The sequence below is a fragment of the Petaurus breviceps genome, unplaced genomic scaffold (genome assembly GCF_028583685.1).
Source record: "Petaurus breviceps papuanus isolate PSGF00001 unplaced genomic scaffold, PetGlider_PUasm1.0 90444, whole genome shotgun sequence".
NCBI lineage: Eukaryota > Metazoa > Chordata > Mammalia > Diprotodontia > Petauridae > Petaurus > Petaurus breviceps.
Window position 1 is genome coordinate 3082228 of NW_027187256.1, and position 10007 is coordinate 3092234.

Here is a 10007-nt window from a genome sequence, read left to right on the forward strand (position 1 = left end):
CTTCCCCTTCATGATGTGTTATAGCACAAGAGCATTTCATCATACTCATATGTCATACCTTCTTCAATCATTTCACAATTAATGGATACTCTCTTAGTTTACAATTTTTTGACACCACAAAAAAGAGCAGCTACAAAAATTGTTGTGCTCATGGATCTTTCCTTTGTTTTTTGATACCCTTGGTGTATAAATTTAGTATTTGCATCATGAAGTCAAAGGTTATTCAGTTTAATAACTTTTTTAGAATATTTTCAATTGTTTCTACCTTCTTTCATAACCAACTGCTGAAGATATTCCCCCTCGACACTAAAAAATAAAAACAACATAAAAATAATGAATGCAGAGATATTCTTCCTTTCATGGTTCAGAAGCAAAGAGAAGCAACCAGACACAGAACGGCATCACACCATTACAAAGATCTGTTATTGCATCAGTGTGAAGAATTCTTGTCATGTATCACAACCTATCCTATACATTAGTAAATAAATATTAAAGAATCGGTTGAGACGCTAGGAGGTTCAGTGACTTTGCCAGGGTTATATAACTAGTAAACACAAGAGGTGGAATTTGAATATAGGCCTTTTCAGTCCAAGTCCAGTACTATATTAATTGTGTCATGTTGCCATTCATCATTATGGTATTAAAAATAATGAAAATCTCTGTAATTAAGGCTTAATTCAGAAACAAAAGTCTTAAGATACCAAGTCCTCTATTGATGATATTGTAAAAGTTCTCTCATGTTATTGTCTTATTTATCCAAAAGCTATTCAAGCATTATTTCATTTAAATGCAAACTTCCCTTAAAAGTTCATATTCATAATGTCTTCTTCACTTATATACTCTTTATTACAAGATTTATACAAAAAGAGAAAAGTTTTATGATGTTTTAGAACAGAGATTGATCAGATTTCTCAGGTTCAACATAATGATCCTTTTTTGTTTTTCCTCCCCTGTGAGGTGGAAATCTGGAGTACCATTTCCCCGGTCTATTCCAAGGATGTTCCCTCATCTTAGGTTCAGTAATGAAGAAGATGGCTTTGGGAGCCATATTAAAAGAAAGCTCAGGCTTTCATCCAGGTCACTGTCATGACCTTATCTGGACCAGTTGGAAAGCATAGAGATGGATTAGTCTTATGTCTCAGGGAACTTTGTGCCAAAAGGTATTTACTACTCTGTCCCGAATCTGTTTGGTTTTCACCCCATAGATGATGGGATTCAGCATTGGAGGAACCAAGAGGTAGAGGTTAGCCAACATTACATGGACTGCTTGGGGCACATGATGGCCAAAACGATGGGAAAGAAAAGTGAAGAGGGCAGGTATATACAAGGATAAGATAACACAGATATGTGAGGCACATGTGCCAAATGCCTTGAGTCTAGCATCCCCTGATGGCAGACGCAATACAGCCTGTAAAATCATGATATAGGACACAGCAATGATTACGATGTCAAAGCCACCAACGGAGAAGGCCACAAAAAGCCCATAGCCACGATTTGTTCTAGTGTCTGCACATACAAGCTTCAGTACAGCCATATGCTCACAGTATGACTGGGGGATAATTCTGTTAGGGCAAAAGGGCTTCCAGGTGACCATAAAACAGAAGGGGCTCACCCACAACACACCTCTTACCATCACTGCCACACCTAATTTAGCCACCACTGAGGTAGATAAAATAGTTGAATGGCGTAGTGGGAAACAGATGGCCACATAACGATCCAAGGCCATTGCCATGAGAATCCCTGATTCCACAGAAGAGAATGTATGAATAAAGAAAACCTGAGTGAGGCAGGCATGATACTCAATCTCACATGAACTAAACCAGAAGATTCCCAGCATCTTGGGAAGGGTGGAAGAGGATAGAACTAAGTCAGTAAAAGCTAGCATGGCCAAGAAGAGGTACATGGGTTCATGAAGTGTGTGGTCAGTACGTATCACATGAAGGATGGTGATATTTCCCACCAAGGCTATAGCATACATGACACAAAATGGGAAGGCAATCCAGAACTGGGCTTTTTCCAACCCTGGGATTCCAAGCAGGATGAAAAAGAGAGGGTGGAAAGAGTTGTTCCCAGATGTAGACATGATGGAATCCTTTCTGCATGCCATACTCGGAAAAGGAACTCTCTCTCACTGTAGGAAAAAAAAAAATTCTAATCAAACAAAGCAAAAAATGAACATTTATTATACTTGAGAAAATGATAACAGTGTGTAGAAACATTAACAAACTGAAACATTCAAAGAGAATAGGGTAATGAGAGACCTAAGTGCTCTGGAAAGGAAATTCACCTATTTTAATTAAAATTTTTCCTTGAAAAAAGAATTTTAATAGGTATAGTAAATAAGAAAAAGTAAATTCTACCTATTGGATTATATAATTATGACTAAGTAATGCAAATTACTTAGTAGATATTTTGCTATTACTGATTTTTTTTGGTTCATTTATTTCATCTTGAAAGTTATGGATACAAACACAAATATATAAAATATTGTCATCTAATGTCATTGTAATGTTATACCAGCCTCTTTTCTAGGTCCAAACCTTTCCATAAAGTTTTTAGCAAAGGCTTCATTTTTCTTGCCTTTGATAGGAAAGAACATTAAACAAAACAGTTGTGTTTGTTTGGTTTCTCTGCATTGTTTCTATACCCTTTGTTTAAAAAAAAATTACAAAACAAAACAAAAGAGATGAAAAATGAACACATTGTTCTAATAAATGTTGATGAGATAAATGAAGGGATAATGCAGAGTAGAGAAGGAAGAGGAAATGGTAGATTATAAAAGATATCCCTTGACTATTCAAGGCTTGTGTTTTTTGCCTCCAGATTCTTCCTTGACTTTTTTCTTACATGTTATTATAAATTCATATTCTTCTTTTCAAATCTGACTCAAGGGTTCTCTTTTCTGGATACAGATCACGTCTTCCTCAAACATGTTTCTGTCCCCAAGAGTTACAAATTTTTCAAATTCAAAAGGGAATCAATGGTCATCTTGTCCAATACATACATGAAAAGTAATCCCCACTACAAAGTATCAAACAACTGGTCACCTACTCTCTCTCCAAATATTTCTGATAAGGGGGAACCCACACCCTCCCAAGAAGCCAATTCCATTTGTGCATATGTCAATTTTCCCTCTGACATCAATACTAAACTCCCTTCTTTGAAACTTCCTCCTATTTGTCCTCTAGAAAACTTAATTCTCTAAGAGTCCCTGTATAAGTATGAGATATGGTATATTTGAAGATAATCTGAGAAAGATCAGACACTTGACTTACTAAAATTTATTCTGCTTTAATAATCTGTTTCTATAATCAAAGTCACTGGATGTTTTGCCATATGATTCTATTATGATAAAGTTAGAAGAGACTTTAGATAACATCTAGTCAAAATTCCTCATTTTTCAGATGAGTAAATTGAGGGTCAGAAAGTTAAACTGACTACTCAAAGATCACATAGTTAGCAAATAGAACTGACAAGATTTAAATTCAAACTTCTTATTTTCTTACTACAAATCCAACTCTCCTCTGCACATTACATCAAGACAAAAGACTCAGCATTGTTTTCCTCCAGAAAACCATCAATCCTGCCCAGGGGCTAAATGCTTTGAATTAGATGAGCACATTCTTCATTCCCTCATTGAAGAAGTCAACAAATATATTGACTTAGAACCATAGAAAGCCTAAAGCACAGAGAGTGTAAGTGACTTCCCCAGTGGCACCTAGAAAGTGTAAGTTATAAGGTTCACTAACTATCCAATATACCATGCTACAATTTAAAACTATAAAATATACAGTGGGTGTTGATCAGAATTTTTAGAGGGAGTTTTTTTCCCTGGGAATTTTCTACAACAAAATCATGTCTGGTCACCCTTGTCCTCCAAAATTCAGATAATGAAAATTTCAAAACTGAAAGGTCTCAGGAGGTGCCAGAGGTCATAAATCACAAAGCACAAATCATACTTGATCAAGAATCCTCTCTATAACATATCCCTATTGGTTCTCTCACTGAATCCTTACAGAACCTGTGTGAGAAAGGAAATAAAATAGAAGATGGCTAATTATCACCATTGCATGCATGAGGAAATTGAGATTAAATATCTTTTGGGGAAATGCAGCTTACTTCCTTAAAGTTTTCATAGCTAAGCAACAATGGGGCTAGTCAAATACATACAGTTCTGCCTCCTCCAAACTTCTGAACAAAACTGCAGGGGAATCAGTCCTGGGACCAATCTCTGCATGTATTTATCACCTTAAAAGAAACTTCTTTGCAGAAAGTTCCGCAGGTATCCTAGTCCATGTCTATGTGCATTTTTTTAAAGTTTCAGTTTTGTGGAGTCAGGAATAGAGATGTTACCAATAGATGATATTCATAAAATGTTTGATGATTTATAAAGAATTTTATATGCATGTATTTGTATACATTTCATTGAGATAGATGTGTATGTACAATCTAGCTTGATTCTTATAAGAACTATGAATTAGCTACAACAGTTTTCATTATTCTCAGTTTGCAATGAAAAAACTGAAATTCAGAGAGGTTACTTTACTTGATGATGGTCACACAGCCAGTATTTATCAAAAGCAAGATTTGAACCCATACTTGCCATACTCCAAGGCATTATTAAACACTGCCTCTTATTTTTCTTAAGTATTATGTCTACTTCTGGACATCATATTTTAAGAGAGGAATCATTAAACTTGAGAGTGTCTGGAAAAGAGAATAACCAGAAAGAAGTGGGATTTAGAAATTATGTTATATAGTAAATAGTTATGTAACCTATGGACATATGGTCTGGAAAAGTGAAGACTGAGGGGTAGATATGAAATTTATCTTCAGATATCCTAAGGATTGTGGGGGGGGGGGGGGGGAGAGAGAATATTTATACTATGTGCTTCTATAGAGAAGAATTACAGGTAATGGATACATAAATAAACTATAGTATTTGGGGGTGTGGCCTAAGGGTAAAGAAGAACCTATAAATGATGGATAGGGAAAAGTGGAACAGATTGCTTCAGGATTTATTCGTTTCAATAAGCCATGGATATCATAATCATAACTACATCAGAGGCTGAATGACCAACTTTCAGGGATTCCATAGGAAATTTCTATGGATGAGGAGATTAGTAAAATCATTTCTACATTTTTTCCATCGTTCAAACTCTATTGTTCTGTTATTATAAGACACTATCCTGGGGTGGCTAGGTGGCGCAGTGAATAGAGCACCGGCCCTGGAGTCAGGAGGACCTGAGTTCAAATCCAGCCTCAGACCCTTAACACAAAAACTAGCCATGTGACATTGGGCAAGTCACTTAACCCCAACTGCCCTCCAAAAAAAAAAAAAAAAGACACTATCCTTATGCATAAGTCACATCCTAAAACTACAATTAATCAGAATATCATCAGAAAACAAGAAAGAAACAAATGCATCTGGGTGGTAAACAAATGTTATAAAATCAGTATGAAATCCTTTGAGTTTTACTTATAGGGGATCACTTCAGGCCCTCACTCAAAACCAGTTTACTCTTATTTTATACAAAACCTAATAAGCTTGGTTACTTGGCTTTAAAATGCCTAATAGATTGGAAATAGCAAAGTAGAAGGCAATTAGGTATGTAGAATACTGAAAGAGTCAAGTCTAGTGCAACCTTCAGCAGTGACAGACTGACAATGAGAGTAAAAATTTAAAAAATAATAAGTTAAAAAACTTGACTCAAGAATTCAGAAAATTTGGGATGTAAAACTGATTTACTATGGGGGCCAATACAAGTCTGTATAATATAATAACTGTGATTCCTTCATTAAAGACAGCTTAAAATTTGAAGAGTATCCTCCCTGTAAAAATCCAACAACCTATGTCTTTTAGTACTACAGAAGGTTAGACTTTAAGACACTTTACTATTATCTAGTCAGAATTTCCTCCCTCCCAATGTTTCAAATGAAGAATTGCATGCACAGAGAAGTTAAATGATTTGCCAAGGCCACAGACATAGGTTTTGCCAAAATAAAGAGAAAGCACGAGGTACTGCTAACTTGAGCTGTTAGAAGATACCTGTAGCTCAGAGGCCCAGAAAACTCAGCATAGTGAGTAGATCTGCTCACCTTGTGTTTAGTAGCTTGGAGTCAGAAGTCAAAGAAGTTACTGCTAAGCGTGAACAATGATGATCTTTCACCACTGCCTACTCCATCAGTTCTTGAGGTCACTGAGAGGTCATTCTGATTCTTAGCCTGAAGTCAACACTGCCTTTCTCCTTAGCTCAAACAGATAGGGATCTCTCCTGTCATTCCTTAGAAGAGAAACTACTGCCTTTAGAGGCAAAATGAATCCTGGCTTTCAGTCTTCATTCCACCACTTACCAACTGGGTGAGTTTGGGTAGGTCACTTGCATTGTCTTATACATAGCAGGGGCCTAATACCTGCTTAAATGATTGACCCTGATTTACCTTATCTAATAAATATGCATGATTACATGTAAATGACTTATCTCATAGGACTGTTAGAAGGAAAGTGGTTTGACAATTTTACAGTATTCTTGTCCCGGTCAGGATGGAGAGATTGGGAATAATGACAAGAAGAAGGAAGATGAGTTATTTATCCTGAAGTAAATCCTTTGGGGGGAAAAAATATGAGGTATTTAGTATCTAATAAATGTTTGTTGACCAACTGGCTATGACTAACTTACTGCTAACCAAACCATAGCCTATTCATATGTTTGGATTTCTTTTTCAAAGCCCTTCCCCCTTTTCTAGTAGCAAGCCCCAGAATATGGGGAAAAAATCTCTGCTGCCTCACTCCACAGTCTACTTTCAGGGGTAGGGCTGCCCCTGCTGTCTTTATGGAGCTGGGCCTCACACTTACCAGGCTGAAGCTGCCTTGTCCTCACACCACCCCAGAGCAGAAAAGCGGTAGAAGTTGATCCCAATGCTGGGGACTTTATCCTGAGGCAGGAAAGAGAACCTGCTTCTTTTTCCCTTCGGCCCCTAATGGTCAAACCTCTGGGGAGAAGTTGAGGCATCAGATCATTTGATAGGAGGGAAGAAATATAAGTGTTTTCTAAGCTAAAATTCAATGGAGAATTGCTTTTTACATTTTCTGTTTCTCGAGTCAGGATGTGTCCTGTGTTGTATTGTAGGAAAAGGACACTGTGCATATACAAATGAACAGAGTGATGAGGCCAAGTGGAGTTGATTCCTAATTGACAAATGAATGGAAAGGTCTAGGGCTGTATAAAGAAATGACATGTAAAGGATGAAAGATGACTAGAGGAAGGAAGAGAGGCAGGAAGTATCAGTTCTATGGGTTCCTGGAACTAGGAAAGACCTGTTCCTTGGAGAACTTGAAGGAGCTCAGCTCCAGAAAGGTGTTTATCTTAGACAAAAATGGGGAAAATAAGCATTCTCTTTTTCTGTCTCTCTCTCAGAAACTCAGGAAGAATCAGCCTGCATAGGAGGAAGATAGAGAGGAACCCAGCAAGAGAAGACAAAAGGCTCACAAATCAGAGAGAGAGTGCTTTGTTTTTAAATAATATGGAGTTCTAAGGAATGGACAGAAGCATCTAACCTTGAGGATTTCCTCAACTAAACCCTGCTAAATGAAGTGTCTCCCATCTCTGTGCTGCTTCGAAGTAGATGGGTTCATTAAAAGAGTCCATTCCTTCTATCATGCAAGTAGAATGCAAGCCCCTTTGAGGGCAGGCACTTTCTGGGTAGTAGGCATTTAATAAATAGGTACTTTTTACGTTGATTGGTTATGTATTCCATTGGACAGTCCTGAAAGAGTGCTTCCTTCCTATCAGGAGGAGCATGAGAATAAGACTGGGAAAATAGTTGAACCCAGCATATGACCCTTAAGCTCCAGATGGTACATATCTCAAAATAATATTTGATCTGGAAGATAAAACAGAAACCATCCAGGCAAATTTACACCCCAAAAGAATCCTTTCTGCAAACTCACCATACTCATCTACTCTTTGCTTGAAGGCCTCTAGAAAGGGAGAACACACTCCTCACTGAGATAGCCACTTTTAAATAACTCACTTTAGTCTCATGCTTTATACCATCCCAACATAGAATTCTCCACAACTTGTATCTATGTTTTGTTTTTTCAAATCCTCTTGTGTTGTACCAATGCTTAATAGAATTTTCATCTTCTAAGTACAAGAAGTAAGTGAGATTTCAGGAGCTCCTGAATGAATCAGGGTAAATCAGGTTTACAGAAAAGTTTTGGAGATTTTGTGTTTAACCATGTAAGCTTTTGCCTTCTTTTATTCATCACTTTTTACATTAAATTATATTATGTAATCTCAACTGGATCCTCACTGTTTCATGCCAATCTTACATCAAAACTAAATTTAAATCCTTGCAATTTCCTCCGGGTGTTTCTAGTTTATGCTCCCTGGGGGAAAACAGAAAAGTCAAATCCCTATTCCATCTCAAAGTCCTTCAAATACTGAAGAAGTTATTATGATCCCCTTAAATCTTTGCCAGGGTAAACAATCTAAAGTCCTTTAACCAATCCTTTTATACATAGTCAAGGGTTTCTGTGATCTTTGTTGTTTTTATCCAGTGCTTAAGACAGTCCCTGACACACAGCAAAGAATGTTTGTTGATTTGATTCTGGATATTTCCTAGTTTATTAGTGCTCTCCTTACATTTTCATGCCAGAAACAAGAATGTACCGAATATTCTCCATGTGTTCAAATTAAGGCAGTCATCTCTGCAACTAAAATGACTCTTATAGAAATTTTCTAAATGCCATATACCTATCACAATGATCGTACCCCATGACTAGGTGGGATTTATACCAGGAATGCGAACTTTGTTCAATTTCCAGAAAACTAAGCTTACATCAATCATATGACCAACAACAATAAGAACAAAATCCTATGCTTGTCTGAATAAAGAAAAAGCTTCTTTGACAAAATTACAACCCATTCCTATTTAAGACACTAGAAAGCAATGGAATAAATGGAACTTTTTTTTATAAATCAATGAGTAATTTCTATCTAAAACCAATAATAAGCATTGTTTACAAAGGGGATAAACTAGAAAGAAGCCTTCCCAATAAAATGAAGGTTGAAGAAAGCCTATCCATTGTCACCACTACTATTCAATCTTGCACCACAAATGCTAGCTATAGAAATAAGACCTAAAAAGTAAATTGAAGGAATATGAAAAGGTAATGAGTTAAAAAAAAAAACTATCAATCTTTGCAGACAATGAGAGTATATTTAGAAAACCCAAGAGAATCAATTTTTTTTAAAAATTGTTAAAATAATAACTTTAGCAAAGTCACAGGATATAAAATAAACCCATAAATCAGCATTTCCATATACAGTTGAACCTAAGTTTATGAATTTAATTCATTCCGAGATTCTGTTTGGAATGTGATTTGTTCACATTGCAAAGCAAATTTTACCATAAGAAATAATGTAAAGGGATGCTCATACCACATCTCCAAAAATATTCATATAAAAATAATTATTTATAATTTTAAGTAATTTTTTTGTTCCTAATGCACCTGAAATACAATAGCAATGATAAGTATACAATATAAACCAAAAATAAAACAAATTAACCTGCACTTTACTTTTAAGAAGAGTGGTGGCTGGCATGAGGGAGACAAGAAGGAGGAGGAGGAAGAGGGGTTATTGCTTGGAAGGAGAATCTCCTTCCTTGAGAACATCAGAAGGGTTCTCTCTTGTGCTACTTTTAGTAAAAAGAAAGGCTAACACTACTACCTTCAGTTATTTTTCGTTTTTTAGAATCACTTTCATGTTTTGACCCACTGATTTTTTTTCTTTACATTCACTTCTGACTAGGAATCTATCTAAGGAAACTTGCTTTGAACTTTTTTCCGAATGTCATGGAAATGTGACATTGCGTTACTGTTAAAAAAATATTCCAGGCTTTCATTGCTACAGCCTTATCTGGATGATGGTTTCCAACAAAATTTTGTACTTTTCTCCACATCTGACAAACCTCCCTAATCTCACTTGATGTGAGGGATT

The 10007-nt window shown here is 36.3% G+C and overlaps 1 protein-coding gene across 1 annotated transcript; it reads right to left on the reverse strand.

Annotated features, from left to right (window-relative positions):
- Positions 1–1138: 1138 nt before the first annotated feature.
- On the reverse strand, positions 1139–2083 carry LOC138177688 (olfactory receptor 52R1-like). Its single transcript, XM_069108898.1, has one exon. It carries the CDS (start codon positions 2081–2083, stop codon positions 1139–1141), a length of 945 nt encoding a protein of 314 aa, XP_068964999.1.
- Positions 2084–10007: the final 7924 nt, after the last annotated feature.